Source organism: Aythya fuligula, chromosome 2 (assembly GCF_009819795.1).
Source record: "Aythya fuligula isolate bAytFul2 chromosome 2, bAytFul2.pri, whole genome shotgun sequence".
Classification (NCBI taxonomy): domain Eukaryota; kingdom Metazoa; phylum Chordata; class Aves; order Anseriformes; family Anatidae; genus Aythya; species Aythya fuligula.
The window spans coordinates 2,207,673-2,228,916 of record NC_045560.1 but is presented as its reverse complement, the minus strand read 5'-3'; the positions used below and the strand labels follow the sequence as shown (position 1 = coordinate 2,228,916).

General features: G+C 44.3%; 2 protein-coding genes across 11 annotated transcripts in view; one reads left to right on the top strand and one right to left on the bottom strand.

Annotated features, from left to right (window-relative positions):
• The window catches only part of SNAP47 (synaptosome associated protein 47), a 27,858-nt gene extending 13,306 nt beyond the window's left edge, over window positions 1-14,552 (bottom strand). For 2 of the 8 annotated variants that reach the window (XM_032183353.1, XM_032183346.1), the window contains exons 1-5: window positions 12,809-13,273; window positions 10,817-11,643; window positions 10,332-10,465; window positions 7,296-7,851; window positions 2,328-2,812 (exon numbers count right to left, since the gene is read on the bottom strand). In XM_032183353.1, coding sequence (XP_032039244.1) covers window positions 2,328-2,812; window positions 7,296-7,795 — 985 coding nt within the window. In that variant the 5' untranslated portion in view covers window positions 7,796-7,851; window positions 10,332-10,465; window positions 10,817-11,643; window positions 12,809-13,273. Of the gene's footprint in view, window positions 1-2,327; window positions 2,813-7,295; window positions 7,852-10,331; window positions 10,466-10,816; window positions 11,644-12,808; window positions 13,274-13,991; window positions 14,038-14,466 lie in introns of those variants that run through there. The other 6 variants (XM_032183349.1, XM_032183347.1, XM_032183351.1 and 3 more) reach the window with 6 other exon arrangements.
• JMJD4 (jumonji domain containing 4) lies at window positions 14,103-21,244 on the top strand. 3 transcript variants are annotated; one of them, XM_032183343.1, is made up of 7 exons: window positions 14,103-14,187; window positions 14,763-15,316; window positions 15,956-16,121; window positions 17,232-17,357; window positions 18,059-18,326; window positions 18,519-18,665; window positions 19,500-21,244. In XM_032183343.1, exons 2-7 carry the CDS (start codon window positions 15,052-15,054, stop codon window positions 19,809-19,811), a joined length of 1,284 nt encoding a protein of 427 aa, XP_032039234.1. In that variant the 5' UTR covers window positions 14,103-14,187; window positions 14,763-15,051; the 3' UTR covers window positions 19,812-21,244. The 3 variants fall into 3 exon arrangements, with proteins under 3 accessions (XP_032039234.1, XP_032039236.1, XP_032039235.1); XM_032183345.1 differs by lacking the exon at window positions 14,103-14,187 and adding an exon at window positions 14,361-14,435; XM_032183344.1 differs by lacking the exon at window positions 14,103-14,187 and having other exon boundaries at window positions 14,566-15,316.

The following is a 21,244-nucleotide window of genomic DNA, read 5'->3' as shown; positions in this document are numbered from 1 at the left end:
AAGTGTCATTGTACACTAATTATTTAATTAAAACCACGGAATCTGTCCGTTTCACCCCCATTCATCTCCCTGAGGATGAGAATGGGAGGGGGACACAACACAAGTACACAGACAGAACTAGACAGGGGCAGGGGATCTGGCATTTCTCAGCAATTTTCTAGCAAAAAATAATTTAATAAGAGGCAGAAACATTTAAAACACTATTCTGTTTAGCTTTGTTACGCCCAGTTGGACTGCAGGACCCGCTGCCTCCACAGGAGGATGAGAAGCTACAAAACCTCTGAACAAAGTGCAGGGCAAAATCTGCAGCCTTGGAAGGGATAAAAAGCTGCGAATACCAATCTCCAGCTATAGGATTAAGACAGCACTGCCCGAGGTTGTTATGCTGCTAACACACTGTAGGATTTCTTGCACCTTTTAATCTAGGGGAGCTGTTATCAGCCGTTATTGGCTAGGAAAGTGCTGGACTTAATCCAGCACAGAAGAGCCTCTGTTAAAAAACAAACCTTGCTGCCCTGTCTTCGGCATTTAAACACTCCACGCAGCTTGGTCCAAAAATAAAGAAAGTCAGAAAACACATGCAAAGCAACTAAAAATAGTCTGAGATAATCTAGTGTGTATAAAACACCTTGCAAATTCCCCTTCTATGTGAAATCAAGCCTGAACTCTTGGGAACAAGAGTTTTGTAGCACTTTTTTTATATAAATGGGCAATACACACAACTTGAAGACAGGACTCATATGAACAGCCAGGATCCAGATGAGACTACGACAGTCGTGGAAACGTCCACGTCTCTGTGCTGCCAAGAGCAGAGAAGGTTTTGAGCCAGTTTGGTGAGCCAGAGGTAGCTCTGCTGCAAGGACACATCTCCTGCAAGGCTCTGAATCAACAGGAGCTATCTGAGAACACACATTTTACGTGTGCACAGAGGCTGGCATGCATAAGACAGAACCTTTTCGCCCCCTAAGCTTCTAGCAAAAAGAAAAGTTAGAAAAAAAAAATCAGTATTTTCACCCTGTAAGCAGCCACAGAAAAAAAAAAAAAAAAAAAAAAAAAAGCAGAGGGTAAAAGCCAGTCCTTGACTGCCATCTTGCGACAGCACACAGGCAGCAGCAGTCTCCAGGGGAGGAACAAACAAGGGTTTTGGTGGAGCTGCAGAAGTCAGGATTTCCATAGCCTCCAGTTTTCTTTCCTGACGTTTCCAAATTAAACAGTCCACATGCAGGTGGGGGTAGGAGAGCAATATCCTTGAGTCACTGACTCAGATGCAAACAGAGCAGAGCAGCGGGGAAATTAAGCACAGTAGGGCTGTATAACCAATTATTTTATGTAACCAGCCTTAAGACCATCAGGAACTGAACACCAATTTGCTGGAATAACTCCGTGCTGAAGAAACCAGCAGGTTGTTTTTCCTCTAAGTTGTTGTGCTGACATTTTAGTGCCAAATGCCCAGAGACTGACTTCCTTAAAAATTAACAAGCTTTTCCAAGCTATGGCCCTTGAAACTCGACGAGAAGAAAACATTATCCTCCCTCCTGAAATCCAGTTTCAGCTTTGTGCATAGAATGAGCTTCATCTATTGTTTTACTGTATCATTTTTCTACTCTTTAACATACTGGGAATAAATCCATCCACTGATTTCCTCTTTGGTCACTGACAATTAGGGAAAAAAAAAAGGATTTAGGCACGTTAATGGAAATAAATTCCTAATAGACAGCTCTCCAAGTGAATCCAGGTTTGGATTACAAAAATGAACAAAAACCACAGCCCTGCCCAGAATTTTAAAAGCATTAGGAGCTGTAAGGATTTTCATTCCTATTGTTGTGAAGGGCTTTCAGTCCCTGTGGTGTTTTTCAAAACCACTAAACTATGCACTCACCTCATCTGAAATCTAAAAATCTCCTAAATCCAAGCACTTGAAGGTCTCGAATAAAAATTCCATTTTTCATTAAGTGAAAGTTAACCTGACGGTTACCTCAATGCGTTATTTAAAAGCTTGCTGAACTGCACGTCTGTTTTAAGCTTTCTACGCTTAACTGAACGATGGGTTTTACATGAGATGCTTCCAGCTAAAAGCTGCCAAAGGAGAAAGAGCAGTGAGGGAGGACTCGGAAGCGTGCAGTCAGATGAGAGTGAATTCCTGATGGCCCTTCCCACAGAGTGGTACAGTTCTGTACTGGTGACCACTGGAAAAAAGGACACAGGGTAAAACACAGGAGAAAACTCTCCTTACAAACACCGTATCCTATTGTGAAGTCAAAACCCACTTGGAAACTTTGGGGAAAGACATTTCTGCTTATGGATAGCTCGTTTTGTGTGTCACATACCTGCTTGCCAAATGGAGGTGCCCAAATCTACCTGAGGAGACTTCCTGGCACCAACAAATCCTAGGGCATCCTCCAAAAACTGTATCTTCTTGCTGAACTGCATCTCCAAGACGGGGATCGCTTCTGGCATCTTTGCAGAGAGGAGCCTGTACGAGGTGTCAGGCTTCCCAATAAACCTCTGACGGACGCTGATTTCATACGGCGTGTGAACTTTGATATCGTCCACGTCCTTTGACTCAAACCGGTGAATGACCTGAGCATTGCAGTCACTGATTTCCAGGCCAGAAGTGAAGAGCGTGAGTTTTCCTGGCTTGACATTCGAGTCTGTTCTGTGGGTGATAATAACTGGAATTCTAATTATGATTCCTTCCTGGTTCTTTGAATCGGAAACTGTGGCAGTTTCCTTTGGCTTGGCTTCCAATGGTGCTTTCCAGAGCTTGCTGCTAAATGGCCACCAAGAAGGAGACTCGAGCTCCGTCAACAACCTAGTGGAGAGAAGAGAGAGTTAGAAAGGAGAGAACCCATCAGAAGGTCGTGCTGCCCCACCAGCTCAAAGCAAGTTACAGCAGATTAAAGATTTAATACTGATTCCAGCCCTCCACTGCTTCTCAATCCTTTACACAGCTCACCAGGATCCAACCATTTAAAAAATCATCTTTCTTTCATTTGCTAACACGTTGGAAAGCGGTCCCAGAATCTCACCATTCGGATGCAAACAATCTGACTTCTCAGGGGGTTTACTCATGCCAATTTACCACCCTTTGTTCTTCAGCTACCACTGCCTTGTAGCTCAGCGTTTCCACTCTTGAGCATCACTACTGCTGCCTTTTTCTGCTCCTCCCTAGCTCAGCCCCACAGGCTGAGGCCACCTTTTGCTTTGCCCTCATTCCCATTGCAGTTAAAACAGGATGGTTCACACAGACATGCCCAGCATGGTCAACAGCTGCAGGTTAGAAGAAAAACGCCTGTGGTTTGTGTACAGCTAGAAGCAAGAGTCAAGGAGATGCTGGATATGATCCTCCTGTTGTATTTTCTATCCACAGAGCCTCTCGCCTTTTTTGGGGTCCTCTCTCAAGGACCAACATCACAGATCTCACCGGGTGTAAGCCTCACACATAGTCTTTCCGCTGAAAATGATTGGGAATGAGTGGAAAGGTGGTGAATTCGCTTTGATTTCCCACGTGCTGTGCTGTCTACTTGTCAGCATCCCTCTCCACCTCTCAGCAAAAGTTAGAGTCAGCATCTACAACACTCAGCTCCTGCCCCTCACCTTCTAATGAGGCCAACTGTGTGTAATAATGCACTGAATGAAACACTCTCACCTTATTGATGTTACAGAAGACTATTTACCAACACGAAGCCTAGAAAAGCCAGCCTTATCAAACCTAAATACAAAGTATTTTTGCTTCCCTACTATTCTGGAGAGCCAGCTGTATTTAATTTGCTTCAAGTTCACTCTAGAAAGGTACTGCCTGATAAAATATGCGTCGCAGCAGGGCTGCTCTCAAGATACTTTTTGTAATGATTTATTTTCCAGGAGAGAATCAGCGTATTTCTGCAGAAGACTTTGCGATTTTAAAATCCTGTTTAATTTGGCTGTAAACACAGTCTAATCTGAAAAAGGAAGCTCTAACCGAACGCTTTGTTTACGAGCCATCAAAGCCACGCACCGGCTTCAGAACAGACCTTCTTAAAGAAAGCCAGCTGCTGGGAAAAGCAGAAAAAAGTCACACGGGGAGTAAACCACCGAATTCACAGACAACGGAGGCAGGATGAATTGTTCCAAGAGCACACTCCCAGCTACAGCCGGACCTCAGATATTTAGGAGATAGCAAGCGAGATGAGTAATGAGTCTGGGAGCCTCTGCTACCCTCTGACACCACTGTGACACTCCTTTAAAAAAAGAAAGAAGACAAACCAAACGAGACATAACCAAGCTCTACAATAACAGATTCTGAATGGACAACGGTATCACAGATTTAGGGCTGAATCCTGAAATTATAAGGTTCAACTGAAGTTCAGCATAGAGAAGAAGTGAAAAAACCTCTAAGCTCTGCTAGCACACAGCATCTTCCAAATTAAGAGCCACGCTTCAACTCACCTGTTGTACCTAAAGAGCAACAACTGACCTGGTATCACTCCCACAAAGTGGGTTTTCTGTCCTCTTGGAGTACAAAAGAGTTACGGCAATGTACTTCAGGGCAACGACAGCTCATGCCTGTGTCTTAACGTGTGAAAAGTCATTAAATCCCTAACACAGTACGGGTTCACTTCATCATGAAAAGCATGTGCCTTCACTTACTGAAAAGCAGCTGCAATGTGACAAACCTAAAGCTCTGTTTACACTGTGGTAGCTTATTCCTGACAGGTTTCTAGCCCTAATTTTTAAACACTTTTCTCTCTTCACCCTCCCCTCTTTCCCAAGAGGCTGACATCCTGGCTGTGCAACGTCTGATTTACAGTCGAGATTTTTCGGTTGTGCAGCCCTAACAAAAGCTCCAGCCAAGTTCTCTGCCCTTCCACGGAGGAGTCACCCCTCTGTATCAACAAACTATACCATCAGTCCTCATACACAAATGCAAGTTTGCAACCAGAGCACCTTGCCCTCTGATAGCAATATATTTAAAAGGAGCCAGTAAATCTGATTTTTTGTTTATTTTGGGGTTTTGAACATCTGCTAGCATGTCAGACTCAGCCCTGCTTATCTGCACATGGTTCCACTGAAAGCAGCTGTATATACCCAGGCATATACAAGAACAGAATTCATAATCTAAAAAAGCCCACATGTACAGGCAAGATAAAGTTAATCAAAAACCTTTAAACGTATGAAAATAGATAGAGGAGCCTGGTTCTTTTTAGAAGAGACACCACCACCACGCTGCTGTCGCTCACAACCCTGAATTAACACACCAAAGTTTGGTCCCTATGCTCACCAGTCTGCCTGTACAAGATCTGCTGCACACGCCAAACGGTCCTGAATTACATTATCCATGTAATTATTTCTCAGCAAGTTTCTAAAGTAAGCAAGAATTGGAGACAAGAGACATCAGCATATTTAACTATGTTAATAGGCTGAATTAACCAACATGCAACAATTAAACGGGCTTTGTCAGTGCTCCTCTCCATCTTCTACATCATTAGGAAAAAAAAACTCTGTGCACAACCTGCGTTAGAAACAGGAGCTAGAACCCCTTGAAAAGCAGACAGCAAGCAAAACAGTTTGCCTAGCAGCTCCTGGGACGTGTTTCAGTCTGTGAGCAGACTGGCTAATAAACTCTGCATACTACAAATAAAATAAAATCTCAGCTAACATTTGGTCAAGGTCTTTATTTTTTTTCATTTAAAAATCAAAGCATCTAGCTCTTCAGATCCACCAGGACAAATAATACCTCCCAGTGCATCCTAACCCCAAACAAAACCCTCTTCCAAGAACAATGAGCAGGTATTTATTTTCCTGCTCATTGTTTATTGCTGCAGAACTTTAAAAGCTACTGCTGAAGCTTTCTGTTATCTTGGCTTTTCATTAAAGGGCACAGAGAGCATCACCACAATCACTGTGAAATCCACACTTTCTTTCAGACATGATAGCCTTCTAAAAACAGATGCTTCTTCCAACAAGAACTAGTCTGAGCTTTATTGTGCTTGTTTCTTTCTGCAGGTGTCAAGAGCTTCCACAAAGACACGTGTAGCTACCTATCTTCAAACATAACACTGCTGCTCTTAACCTGGCTCTTTTGGACTGCTATTGACTCCAATTTGCAACATACAAAATAAAAAAAGGAGAGCAATTCACTTTGAATAGGAATCATTAAAGTCAAAATAACACCCTGATTGTGATGACAACCACTTACCATCCACAATGAGTTCTGAGACAGCTAAAGATACACATCTCAAACGCTTTCCAGATCAACTTCTGCTGTCTAAAAGAATCATTTAAGCCAGTGCTCTCAAAAATCAGTCCCTGTGTGTCTAATTGAGATAGCCACAAACAGCCTGCTGTTGTCCTACCCACCCTGACTCTCCAGGTCTCTTATCAGCACACTCTGCAATTTATTCGGTGTTACAAAGCACAGTCCCTTTGGCCCCTCAAAAACCTATTTTTGACCACCTAGACCTAAAGAAATAAAGTATTCTATGCAATGTTAAAAGCAGTACAATTTTACAATGCACAGAAGAAGGCACTGCTTCTCCAGCTGTTTTCCTGAATATATCTGCAGCACAGACCCAATCCTCGCTTCTGGGCAGCAAATTCTTGTGAAATGGGCAAATAACAAAGCCCTGAACCACACACGGTTTTGTATGTTAAAAGCAGTCTCAGAAGCTGACTTGTATGAATAGAAGTAGTTGTAAAAAAGCTACCTAAAATAAAGAATATTTTGGGGTTGTCTTCTGATAACTAAAAAACTGTTTCTGAGTCAGCAGCTCGCCTGCTGCATTCAGTATTTCCTTTGAAAAGAGACAGAAAAGCAGAGCTGTGGTTGTGTTTGCTGTGAAGCAGCGAAGCAGGCTGGTCCACGACTGGCAAAATGAACCAAACTTTGAATATTTTTCATTTATGCACGTTGTTTTAGGGCATTAATAAAAATGGGAATTCCATAACACATCTTTTAGCAAGGCATTAATTTGTACCCTTCCCCTAACTAGTTGTGTGTTTTCTCAAAACTTCCAGGTTGTTCATCATCTCTACCATTTCTGCCAATTGTAGGTGAAACTCAGAAGGGCTTGAAAAGTTATCTAGGGACAGAGGACAGGTACATACACACACAAAAAATCCCCAGTGAGAAAAAAATGTCTCTGTATCCATCTCTCCTGTACAACAATAACTATATCCATGGAGACCATCATTGCCTTGAACTTTCACTGCAATTTAACAGTTCAGTTTCCTGAAGACTTTTCTGTGGATCTCTCATGAGTTCTAGGCACACAATCGCACAACTACTGCTTAGCTCAGATGTCACAGTACTGTACCTGTCTGCCACATCCATATCCCCTTCGATCTTGTTGAGCCCCCTCATGATGTTATCGAACTGCTCGCCCTGGTAATGCAGCACTTTGGCAGTGTCCTCCAGCCGTTTCTGTGACCCCGTCAATAATCCCGTCAGCTCCTTCCCCTTCGTTGTCTGCAAAGCTGCTGCTTCTGCCCCCGCAGCACCTTGGCTGGACAGCAACTGCTCCCTCCAGAAGTGCTCGAGGATGTTGAACACCACATTCCTGCTCGGCTGCAGAGAACTGAACCAGTGCTTGGTGTTCTTCTCCAGGATGGTCAGAGAGCTGAAGATTAAATTTGAAGACTCCTTTTTGATCTCGCTGATGCTGGAAAGGTGGAAGTTGACCAACAGCTCCCCAGTCTTGTCAGCTGTGAATTTGATAGCGACAGGAGTCAGCGAGAGCCTGCCAGAGACCCATTGTTTGTTGGTGTCCAAGTAGTAGGAACAAGGCCAGCTATGGATATTTATGTCTTCGTTCATCAGCTCGCCGTTCAGAGCCTCCTCCACAAGAGCAACGCTTTCAAAGCCAGGAGAAACTAGAGTGAGAGAGGAAAAAAATAAATATAAGCAAGAATCCTTAACAACAGGCAGTATTTTCACTGTATCCTTCTAGATACGCACACAAGAAGGATTTGAAAACACCTGCAGGTACTTTACAAGATTTGGTTACCATTTGAGTGTTTCCCTCAGAAAAACTCATCCTGCCTGAACAGGGCTGTCAGTACTGCTGTCCCCTCCACAACAGTGCTGCCTCCCCTTCTTACAAGGCTCTCATCATGGTTTAGTACACGATATACAACAGCACCTACTTCAACTGCCCGTTGGTTAAGAAAGTCCAGAAGGTACCAAAACACAAGGCCACCAGCACATATCCAAACCACACACACCCATGAAACCACTGCTCCTTCCCCTTCAAGATAGGGACATCCAGGTATATAAAAAACACCCAGGATGTCCATCCCGCAGATTCAACAGCACAAGTGAAACGACAAATCATCACTGACCAGACGTCATGATCATTAAGGAGCAGAAATACCCAGTGATGCTGCTGGGAAAGCCCTGACAGACCCAAAGGGGAGCTGGGATGAAAAAGATGCCACATAGGTATTGGAATATAAGGTATCCAAGCACACAGTTTGCTCACCAGCATCTGGGATTCCAGCAGAAACACACGGAGCCATCACATTCCCAAGGCCTGACCTGCTTACTCCAGAACAATCTCAAGTTTGGAAAGGCAAATCCAACAAGCAAGGCAAATCCAAAGGCAAATCCCACTCCCAAAGCCATTTCTTACACCCAAAGGGCCAGTCTGTGTCCCACAGTACCTCCTCTGTAGTGTGAGTGTTCAGCAGGAGCATTACAGACCAATTACCTTCCACAACTTAACTCCTTGTGAGCAGCCGCTACATAATTAGTGATTTAATTACTCGTTTACTCATCATCTCCAAGACCTTTGATGTATTACAGCATAATTTACAGATGAGTGCCGGAGCATTATCACAAGGTGGTCAGCTACCTGTATGGCACAATGAATGAAATTTAGATCTCTACCACAAAAGCCCTGTCAAATTGATATTAAGACTCATTACACCTTCTGATTTTGTTATGATCTAATCCCCTTAAAAAGGGGGGAAAGAATCCTAATGCAACCAAAAACTAACAGATTTTTTTCTCAGGTAGTACTGCTATGAGCTCCCACAGCACACACTTGAAATCTGCTCACATTTTCAGATTGCTGCCTCCTTAATAACCCTTAAGTAGAGCTTCCTCACTCTAAGCCCAGTTCAAGATTTTGCTATTACTGAGGTAGGGTTTACTCACTGCACACCATAATCCACAAAATCTTTCCTTTTCAAACCTTATTTCCATTGCAATGAGTTTCACCAAGGCATATGGGAAAAAACAAAACAAAAAAAAAAAAAAACACAACACTATTCAGACAAATTTACAACAAAAATGCTCGATCTGTTCAGGACTAATAAAGCTACAATCCTAGCAAGTGACAAGACTTCTTGCTGTGATGTGAGCCAAACAGTGAGATAAAGTCCACAGAAAATTGATTTAGAAAAGTAGCTACAGACAGAAAGCAGTGACAAGTTTTAGGAAATTCAGTTTTATATCAATCATTTACTGAATGGCTCTTTAATTTGGAGGAAAAACTAAAAGCTCTGCCCTTAAATCCTTCCATCTAGGAAAGGAAAGTAACTCCTCTAATGCAGTGAGGTTTGATTGAACAGATCTCGTAAAGAGCTTTTATTTCCCTCCAAGACTGGGTTTTGTGAGCAGCCAATGATCATAATTTCTATTTAAAGATCATTCTTTCTGCAACACAGAGCAACAACATTAAACATTAAAGTCATTCACAAAGAAACAGAAAAGAAAAATACCTGAATGATCAGCCAAACGTGACTACAAAGAACCACGCATCAGGAGCAGGGCTCCAGAACAGCCATAAACTGAACTGGAAAAAACTTAAGCTACATTAGTATTGAAATCAGCACCAGATAAAACTAAATCATGGAGTTAGAGCTTTGTTAATTAGGAACTACAAATCCAGAGATTTAGGAACTACAAATCTAGAGCGTTTAACTGCTTGAAGCTGCCTAGGTTTCAACACTGATGTTTTCCTTCTACAAAAACACTTTCAGAGATATTATCATCTCCCTTGCTCACATTACACACTCAAAGGTTTTAAATTGCCATCCATTTAGCATGTTTTAAGGCGTGTATACAGAGTATTTGAGATGCATATACAGTCACACAGATTATTGGAGTGCTTTCTCTCAGAACTTCCAGGAACAGTGACACGATAGCAAACAAAAAATAAATCAAAACAAACATCTCGTATTACAACTCCTCATACCCTACACATACTGCAAAGGTACTGAAGGAGCTCCTATCAGACCCAGGGGAAAACAAACAAAAAATCAGCAGCAATCAAGAGCGCATCATGTTCAGGATCAACCCTGACACCACCCCAACCTACCCCAGCAGCATGCAACTGTTTGCTACTTACACCTTTTTTCAGGAAAATCTCCTAAGTAGCAGCATGCTGCTCACAAGCTGTTTCCCTGAGGTGTTATATTATAAATAATGCTGAAATGGTGACACTGAAAGATTACAAGTTCTGCAGAGGATCACAAGGGAAACCTGGAAGCGAACACAGGTTGCTCAATGCTGGGACAAGCACAGAGGAACAAAATGTCATCTGAAAAACAACTCCCAGACCTTGCTGCCCATACCAGCCACCTAAAATAAGGCACAAACATACTATGGCGGCAAGGAGAAATAGTAAACAAGCAAGCAAGCCTTAAACTTCTGTAAAATCTCAGCCTAGAGCCTCTTTTCACAGGCTAAGGGTTCCCAAACCGCCCTGTACAGACAGCATTTTCTCTTGAGCCTGCTCATTACCAGAAATAGATGTAGAAATATCAGCAACCAATGCAGTCCCACAACTGTGCCATACTAACAGGCTCCTTACCCATACCACAGGCTCCTTACCTCTATCTGTAGACACAGAACTCTTGGGCAGCTTCACAGGAGCTGCTATCTGTACAGAACCATCCATTTCTACATAGATTTTTTTTCCCCCCTGTGTATTTCTCTTCAACGTCCAGGAGAGCAGGTGAAAACAAAAATGAAGCTGAAGCAAAAATCCTGCTATGCCCGTTACCAGATAACACCAAAAAAAAACAGCAGCCTATAATCAACAGAGGAGGTATGATTACCCCTGGATCTAAGAGTAAAAAAGCTGTCTCAGCCCAGGGGAAGAAACGAAGCAGTCACTTGACCCGTGGAGTTATACGTGTGCACGCCCTGGGTCATATGGCTTTTGACTCACCTGAGAGCTCACGGGCTTGGCCTGACAGTCAGCTTCTTTCTTAGCCCGAGGGCAAAATGCCCAAGCAAGAACCCATTTGGTAATCAAGTCCCTTCACTGTTCCAGCATGTTTTTCCCCCAATATAATGGTTTAACTAGCACTGGATCTGCACAACCTCCCCCCCCCAAGACAAAAACATTTAAACATGCACTTCACTTACGCAATGTAAGAATGCTTTTATTCAGTAACAAAAACACAGACATCAATGGTACAGAATGCAGCTACTGTTTAAGAGCTTTCAACAGTGCACTATAATTTAACACAAAGCTTCAAGGAGCCTGCTTTTAACACCAGTAAAATCCCTCAAGTGTTGAACACAAGGAAATGGTCACGGGCACCTGAATTTAGCTGGAAAAAGGCATCAAATCTGTGCTTTACCTGTGACATCCACACTGTGTCTTCTGTTTATCTGATGGGTAGTAGCCTGTGATCATGTTTTCTGAACGACTGAAAAAATATATTGTTATCCTACTGTTTTTGTAGCTCCACTGTCCTGAACCTGTATTAGGGAAACTTCTCTTCGGTCTCTACTAGTAGCATCCTCCCTTTTATGAGGAACACTTGTCCTCTGCTTAGCTTCCCTCTTATTAGCTTAACTTCCCTCTGATTAGCTTGTACAGCACCTACACAGAAGACACCTCAATATACTTGAGCTGTGCACTGAAAAGCACTGTTAAATACACCAGCTTCATCTCTGATGTGAACTGTGAATTCACTGCTGAACCCTAAATAGCTCCACTACTGTCCTTCAAAATCAAGATTTTTTTTCCCCCCACATTTTCTAAATGTGAAATTCAGCATTATGCTGCTCCCCGTTTCTATTCCTTCTAAAATAGGTCTAGAAACTCCTTAGCGACAAGACACGGTATTCATGGTTCTGGAAACACACTGAAAAAAAAAGCCTCAGGTGGAATAAAATACACGTTCCAGTGTTCCCACCCAGAAGAGTAACAACGAACAGAGGTAAGCAAGTCACTTATATTACCATGAAAATGACTCAGATGGCAGAAAACAAACAAATGGCTTTAAATTACTCATAAATACATTCAGGAACAGGTTCATAAGGGTTATTGCGCTTGAACTGCTTGCTGTGTGTGCAGTGGAATAGGAGGAGCCACCTGAAGTGATTTCTCAATTAATTCCTTCATTTTGCCCACATTTTGGTCCACAACATAGATAACACAAGCAGTCTCACCCAGCCTGGGCTCCCCAACATCAACAAACAATTCATGTTCTGCTCTACTCTGCCAACCAGCTTTTTTGGGAGGAGACAACACAACATTTGTCTCCTTGACGCAGCAGCACAACAGCCAGCGAGAACCAGGCTTAGCAGCAAAGAAACGTGGATTATATTTCTGACAGTGTCACCACAACATCGTGCACATTCTTTAACCAACACATCTCAGTGGCTGGTTTCATAAAGACAGTGACTCACCCTCTCTTGTGAGGTGCTTTGAGAACACCTAATGAAACGTAAGCATTACTAATTGCCCAGCTGCGAGGAGATGCTATATACGTTGTGAGATGGCACTGCCAGCTCACCCCTCCACAAGGTGGCTGCCTCAGAGCCTACAAAACTCAGAGATTCCCCTCACCTGCACTTGCAGATTACCTGCAAAACATTACTGCACTTGTTTCTAACACACATCACTTCTTCTCTGTCTTCCTTCCTGGAGGAGGCTTCCATAGGGTCAGCATCTTTGATGGTTTATTCCCACATGGCACCATCTGGCAAACCATGAGTTCTAACAGCCCTGTGAGCCCAACAACCCTCATAAGAAAAACATTTATAAGATGCATCCAGCAGCAGCTCCTGACCCACCAGACTCCTAACTGATTCTCCAAGTGATGCCACAAGACACAGTACTTCCAAGTGACCCTCCAAGAAATGCAACGGGCAAAGATTGGTGGCAGCTCTGTGCTACCTGAGATGCATCTCCTCCTGCCTCAAGAGACCAACAGACCCCTACTGAGAAGGGGCATCCACACCGAGGGGCTCGTCCACGTCAATACTTCCATCCTTCCATCCAGAAAGACATTCTGATTGCACACCACTTCTAATACAAAGGGGATCTCTGAAGAAGCCCCAAGCCCCCTCCCACATCTATTTAACTCCAGGACAGCCTCAGTTCACTCCCTTTAACACACACCAGCCCCTACACCCCCCAGATTAACACCCCCCAGCTTTCTCTTCAATCCCAACCCTCCCTTGCCCTCTCCAACCCAAAACACAACTGCACCTCCACTTCCCAAGCCTGGCTCCCCCTGGGGTCCCCGCCCCACGTGTGGCAAACCCTCCTCTGCCCCCCCCAAATTTGTCCCTTCTCCTTCCCCACTACTACCCCAAAGGCTCACCCCATGCTGGCATCCCCCCCTTTCCAAATAACCCCCAGCATAAATCCCCCTTTTCCCCTCCTCACCCCAAACCCAATGCCATCACCTCCTACCCCTATCCCCCCCCAAGCACCCCCTGCTGTCCCTAACCCCCCTGCAGCCCACCCCCGACCCCATAGCACCCCACCTCCTCCCCTGCCGTTACCTCAGCCATGCTCAGCCCCCCCCCCATAGCGCCAGGACCACCTCTGCCCCCTCCAAGCACCCCAAAACACCTCCCAAAAACAGCTCCCGTCCCTCACCTCCACCCCACCACCAACCCCCTGCAACCTTTACCCTCTCCCCAGCCTGCATCTCCCCTCCCAGCCGCCTCCTTCCCCAAATTTCCGCGAAATATCCCCAAATCTCCCCCAACCCCCCGGGAGCCCCCCCGCAGCGCCCCCTCCTCGCCCTGCACCCACCTCCCTCCCTCCCGGCCCCGCAGCGCCGCTCCGCGCCTGCGCCCTCCGCCCGCTGCCATTGGCTGAGCGCAGCGCCCCCTCCTCACGCTCCCCCCCGGCGCCGCTGCCCGAACTCGGGCGTTCCGGGAGGCGGCGCGGGGAGGTTCCGCCTCCCGCCACCGTGAAGCCCCGCCGTGAAGCCCCGAGGGAGGCACCGGTGAGTAGCGGCGGCCTCCCGGTGTCCCCTCGGCTCCCTCGGGACCCATCCGCCTCACGGACGGGCCGCGAACCTTACAGGGGGGCGATGTGTGCGTCGCCCTATGGCGTCCGGGTGCTCCCTGTGGAGCTGAGGGGGGGGGCTCAAAATGGCGGCGCCAAGATGGCGGCCGCGCGTCTCCCTCATCCCCCAGCTCTCCCCCGGCTCCCTGCTCCCCTTTAGCGCCCTGCTGTCCCTCAGTCCCCTCGGTATCCTCTCTCCCGAAGCCTTTTTCCGTACCGTGCCGGTTCTCCCCGCCCTGGGCGCGGCCACCCCGCTTTTATTCCCCGCTCCCCGCCGTCTCTTTGCTTCCTTTCGCCTGTGGGAGCTCCCCGGCCCGCTGAGGAGGGGCTGAGGAGGGTGTGTGGGGGGGGGGGTTGCCGCATTTCGGATCCTCCCTTTTCACAAAGGAGCCCCCCCTTCCAACAGTCTGCAGCTGTCTGCTGTGGTCCTGAGTGTTTGGGGGTGGTTTGTTGCCCCCCACACAATAAATTGTGTACAAGGGACCCCCGCTGAAATTAATTCTGCTCTTTTAGGACGGAGCCAGCCCTCGCCGACTGCCCCCAGAGAGCGGGGTTGCCCAGGCAAGAACGTGACAGGAACACAGCATCTTTGCCACATAACATCAGGAACCCCCCAGCGTTACACGTTACAAAGCATGGAAGATCCTAATTAGCCTGGTGTGCCCTTGCACAACACCCCGATTTACCTCTCAGCGTTCATATTTTCCTGTGAGTTTTCACAGACTTCGAGGATCGAGGCATGTAACGGGGGAGCATCTGGTCCGTGCTGCCTTGGCCAAGCCAGGAAGAGCCTCCAGCCTGCATGGACAGGGCAACATTTGCCTGCTCCACTGCCTTTTTCCGTGACTACAGCAGCTCGTCTCAGAGCGCATTCTGCCTCCCCGCGGGACACGTTGACTTTATTGATAAAGTAGAATCGTTCACGTACTCAGACTTCTTCCGCGATTACCTGATTCCCAACCATCCCTGTGTTTTCTCAGCAAAATTCACTGATGGCTGGGGCAGCAGGAGAAACTGGGTTACGTGGGATGGAAAGCCTGATTTTGATTACCTGCTGCAGAAGTTTGGTAAGTCATGGTGTTTTTAATACCTAATTGAAACATATGCTAAATGGCACCATACTTTGTTTTATTTGTCTAGAAATTGAACCACTAGCCAAACTGAAGCAATTCTCCAGACTTTTTACTAAGTTAATGCATCTGTTTTCTATACGTATTCATACTTTTCGTTGCAGTCAGATTTCCAATCTTGAATTTGTGTCCTTAATGAAGCAAAATAAAAAGTGCTGTATAATTTAACTGAACCATTTTATATACTTGCTTGACTATAACCACAAGAGCAGCCTGACACTTAATGAGTAGGGATAGGCAAGGAGAAAATATTTGCAGTGAAAAATCTCAGAGCTAAACTTTAGACTGTAAATTAATAGTGTATTTAATAAGTATCAATTCCCAATGTAGTTTGTTAAAAAGGAACTGCAGCCCATATTAAGTAAATAATTTCTGTTTTGAAGCATGTTTGTTTGCCTAGAATGGCGGTGTCAGGAGTGAGAGCTGGGCACGTGATTGTTGCTTTATGGATTTGGACTGTTCTTAGCATGGTAGTGCCCAGACATTAGAGGCGGCTGCAGTGGATAAGGTTAAAGGAGTTCAGTTTCAGCACCAGTTACTCTGTTCCCACGTGAGCTCAAAGAGTTTATATTTCAGGAGATGCTATAGTACCTGTTGCCAACTGTGATGTCAAGGAGTACAATTCGAACCCAAAGGAGCAGCTCCCCTTCAAGGAGTACATAAATTACTGGAAAGAGTACATTAAAAATGACTACCGCTCATCCCGAGGGTGCCTTTACCTGAAGGACTGGCACCTGAGCAGGTAAGAGAGCACCGTGCAACCCCCTGCATGCCACGCGCAGCAGGGAGCTGCTGTGAAGCCTTAATGCTTGTCCTTTTCATGCTTGAGAGTTTAAATGTTGCCAGTGCTGTTTGTTAGCACCTGCCCACTGAAATATCAGTCCTGTTCATGGTGTACAATGTGCAGTGAGATTCTTAAACAGCTCACTGTGTCCTGAAGAGGCTTCCAGTCTTGAGCACTTGCTTTTTCATCTGTGTTTTACATGACTGTGGGAACCAGGTGACTGTAACATTTGGCTTTCATTGAACTGTTATTTCTAAAAAGAAGGGAGACATTTCTAATGGTGCTTAATTCAGTGAGCATTTTCTCCTTTTTCATATGAACTATGATCCTTTAGTATCCATTTTCTTTACTAACTTTCCCAGTCATTAAAGTAGACTTCAACCTGTGCAGGCTTTCTTTCTTCAGCCCGCTGCTTGGGAGATGTTTGAATTGTCTATTCAACCACATCTGGCTGGGACTTGTATGTCTTTTCACCCAAACCTCTTCTTCCTTAAATGTATCCAGCTTCTAATCCAGCCTTCTTGTTTTCAGTTCTTGTTTTCACTTTTGAATGTACCAGTGACTTATAACACAGGAAATTAGTCAGTCTCTACCTCTGCCTTTGTTTGCTTTCACAGACATTAGTCCTGTGGTTTGCTGCAGAAAGTCTGCACGTGTGGCCTCAATAGGAAAGGGGCAATATATACTGTGGGAAGAGGCCACACATTTGTCGAATCCCACAGCCTGGCTTCCCTCCTAACCCTTACACCCCCAATCTGTCATCCAGTTGGATAACTGGCTTTGATGGCATCTCAGCTAAAATGAAAGTGTTTATTAGGAACTGTCTTTGCCATGATGAGGAGGAGTCTCCAAAATAATAGTCAAGCTTCACAGCTTTCCTGGGAGACAGAAGAACACAGTTGCATGCATTTTGAATGCAACTTGGAGTTGTAAATGGTACAAAGGAGATGGAAGCAAGGTATTAATGGCCTGCTAGATTGGTCTCTGCTTCTAGGCTTGGGGAACTGAGGTAGAAGGAATAACACTGTATTTTTCTGAGACCCATGTCCCACACTTTATCTTTTTAAGAGCTTTCCCAGAGCAAGATGTTTATACAACACCCGTGTATTTCTCATCTGACTGGCTGAATGAGTACTGGGATGCCATAGCTGTGGATGACTACCGGTTTGTCTACATGGGACCTAAAGGTTCATGGTAAGACAGCTTGGTTTCTGTCATTTTTACATATATTTTTTTAAGATTTATGGGGGATTTTTAAGACTTACAGGGATTATCACATCGTATTTCAGGATATCGTGCACTTTCAGGCAGTGCAGCAGTGAATCCAGCAATCTTGTTTCTTGAGCAGCTGATTTTTTTCTGGATGTGAAGATTCCTGATGCAGTCAGCTGAGGTCCTTTTGCCCTGTAAAAAGTCCTGAATAGTTTACACAGAATCTGTAAGGAGTGTCAGCAGGTTTATGAAAGGTTTTAGAGAAGAAAAGACATAGGGGACCATCAACCTCTTGTGATTTGCAGAGCCAACAGAAGCCTCAGAGGGGCGCTGATGGGTTGGTCAGATATTTTGCAGGTGGCAAATTAAGTTGAGCCTTGGTGATAAATTTGCATTTAGAGTATTCTCAGCAGTTCATGTCACACAATCTCCTGCTGTTGAAGAACTTATAGGACAGATTAACAATTAACTGATAAAGAAACAAAGAGGATATAAAATGCTGCAATACTGTGCAGATACAATGGTCTCTGAATACTAAAATAGAAGTAAATGAAGAGGCTGACAGGTTGGGATCAGGTTTGCATAGTAAAGGTTGCCTTCTGTGTGCTTGACTCATGTAGACATGAATTCCTTGTACATATTTTAGTTACTGTCTTTACTCAAGCCTCTGATTTGCCCCACAGGACTCCATTCCACGCTGATGTCTTCCGTTCCTATAGCTGGTCAGCCAATATATGCGGGAGGAAGAAATGGCTGCTCTACCCACCAGGTCAGGAGGACTACCTGAAAGATCGCCACGGCAACTTGCCCTTCGATGTCACTGCGCCTGGTCTTCAGGACAAGAGTGTTTACCCTCGCTACAACCAAAGCCAACCCCCTGTAGAAGTCGTGCAGGAAGCAGGGGAGATAGTCTTCATCCCCAGTGGATGGCACCATCAAGTTTACAACCTGGTAAGATAACTGATGCCAACCTTTTAATGACACAGAGAGATAAACAGTAGGCTTGAATTGGATCAAACTTTTATTGCCATGGCATTTTGTGGATGCTAAAAGTCTAACTGGACTAGAAAAAAGTTTAGAGAGAGAAACTTTTTTAGAAAAAGTTTAGGTAGAGATTAATAACGATTTAACCTCTTCCTTCAGGAGGATACCATCTCCATTAACCACAACTGGGTGAACGGCTGCAACGTAGCTATAATGTGGTGCTTCCTGCAGGATGAATTAGCAGCTGTCCAGCGGGAAATCAATGAGTGGAAGGACCCTATGGATGATTGGCACTTACAATGTCAGGTATAACAACACGTTTCTGGCTGGCTGACTCAGGGGTCACATATTTTGGGGTTTTATGGTGCTACCTTATTAGAGCTCTAAGACACACAGGTCCTTAAGCTCCTACCTGGAATTAGTTCATGATTCTTAAGGAAGTAGGAACTTGTGACGATTTCCTTTCTCAGGAAGTTAAATATTACTTTAGGAAGATAGGGAAAGGCTTGTGTCAGTGCATATTTGCTTTGTCAAGGAGGTTAGGATGTTGTCTGAAAAACTAATGCTTCAACTGTTCTTCAGCTATGGGGTTAGCATTGGGATCAATCCTTTATGTAGTATTTACTTTCTCTTTTGTAACATAAGTGCTTTTTCATTTAAACAGCAGAACTTAGAGACTGTCACACAGGAAAACTGGTTTGAATATCATTCGTAATCGAACAGCGAATCCAGAACAAGTAAAATTAAACTGAAGGTGGCAGGAGGCTTGTGTGTTTGCAAATATAATGCTTTCAGAAGGCAAAATTAATGAACAGTGTTGTATCCTGTATGTTCCCAAAATCTTAAGTGTGAAGCAGGTGTAAAGTTTATTTCTGGAGGTTGATAATACTGCTCGATTGATACCCTCCAATAATAGTTGCAAAAATCACAGGCATTTAGTAGCTAGAACAAACTGTGTGTTGTTTTTTTTTGGGGGGGCTAATGCAGTTTCAAATCAGTTAAGAAATTTTAGTGCCATCAGGAAACCGCAAAAAAAAAAAAGTTACTCATGATTCTGGGTAGATAAGCCTGTAATTCTTACTGTAAACAGAAGAGTTCCTTCCATTTCAGTGCTGGTTTTTGTTTTGTTTTTCCCCATAGCTGATCATGAAATCTTGTACGGGTATAGACTACAAGGAGTTCTACAACTTCCTCAAAGTTATTGCAGAGAATAGGATTTCTATCTTGGAAAATGGCCTGGATGACGAAGCTTCAGCAAAAAACACTCCAAAAGCTGCCATTTCCACCTTGGGCATGCTCCATGCAGTGTTTGATTTAAAGAGGACTGTGAAGGTGTTAACATCATTGAGTGCTAATGAAGATTTCAAGAAACTAGACCTGACATCACTTTCTCCACCTCCGGAGGCACTGCTCCACCACTTGAAAGCAGCAATAGATACAGCGCTACTCTAACTTCCTATTTATTCAGTTCTTTGTAAAATGAACCTTTTGCGAAATGGGTGTTTGTAGAAGAATGACTCCTCCCTGTGTAACAGCTGTTGCAGTTTTAGTACAAAGAGCCTTAATATAGAGTGGGGAGAGAGTACATTCACGAGCTGACTGAGTACTTTTTAAACTGACAGCAGTTAAGTATCTAGAATAACTAGGAAAAAAAAAAAAGATCTTGGGAAAAAAAATCATGTTATTATTGTGGAGTCTGATAAATTGAGCCCTGCTGGTAGAGGAACAGAAATTGTGGAGCAAGCTTCAGTCTGGCAGGGCTAAACACTGGAGCTGCAGTGGTCTGCACTATATTCCCTCTGCTTCTGAAAGCACAGCATACTGAGAACTAACCTGTGCTGCAGACTCCAGCAGTTAAGCTCTGCTTTGAATGGTCACAGTGAAATTATTTTAAGACCAGTCCTGCCTCCAGGTGTGACTTGGGCTTTTTAATGTTAGAGGACCCTAGTTAGCTCCCCTTGAAGCCAGAGCTGGTTCCCCAGCTGCAGCCTGGCTGTGGAAGAGCTGACTGTACTAGTTTCTTATACAGGGATGTCTCTCTGAAGCTGAAAGCCTCAGGTAGAACCAGCCTTCGTTCTGCTGCAGGGCCTGCAGGACTAATTTTAACATACCAGGAAGATGTCCTGCTAGCAAATCTACCACTAATAATTTAACCATGCGATCCACCCAAGCTCAAAAGAAGCTTGAATGTACTCTCTCATTTCTACACACTGTTTCAAGGCACAGTATTTCATCAAGTAGAGACTTGATTAATCAGGGAAGCTAGCAAGTAGCCTCGTATTATCTCCTAAAAAAAAAAAAAAAAAGCCATGCTTTTAACACTCAGATAGCACTACTGCATGGTTACAGAGCACAATTTGCAACCTGAATGCTACCCTCAGGCTAAAGAACATTTCCAGTGAAGCATCCCTCTTGCTTTTACTGGTTGGCAAGAAAGGCTAGAAGCACAAATGGCTGCACACTGTTACCTTAGTTGCCTCTTTAGGGCTCACTTGAATTCCTGGTCAAGAACTTCCTGAATTTTTAAACAGAGTTGACCAGTAAGAGCAACTAATAAGCTTATGTTTAGACAGTGCAATAGTAGGAGTCATCAATAGGCTGAAAAATCTCAATGTTTTCTAGATAATCCTGTGAAGTTTGTACATGCATGCATTCTGCATGTGCTATTTTGTAGTAGAAGTCAAGCATTTTGAGTAGGAAATGGTACCTGAGAAGAAAATCAATACCTAGAGCATGGAAGAACACAGTATGGAGAAAATACTTTTTTGTTGTTTTTAAACAGCTGTGACTACATCTCTGTGATTCATTCTTCTGGCAGGGTATTTCTTTGGACTGAAAAAGTGCCAGTTCTAAGCAACTCTGAAATTAAAAGTTCACAGCTGCCA

What these genes read in the sequence shown, in the direction of transcription:
- JMJD4 (XM_032183343.1), top strand. Translation starts at nt 15,052, where the DNA reads ATGGACAGGGCAACATTTGCCTGCTCCACTGCCTTTTTCCGTGACTAC. An exon ending in ACCATCAAGTTTACAACCTG is followed by an intron (nt 18,327 to 18,518) that starts GTAAGATAACTG and finishes CTCTTCCTTCAG; the next exon opens with GAGGATACCATCTCCATTAA. An exon ending in ATTGGCACTTACAATGTCAG is followed by an intron (nt 18,666 to 19,499) that starts GTATAACAACAC and finishes TTTTCCCCATAG; the next exon opens with CTGATCATGAAATCTTGTAC.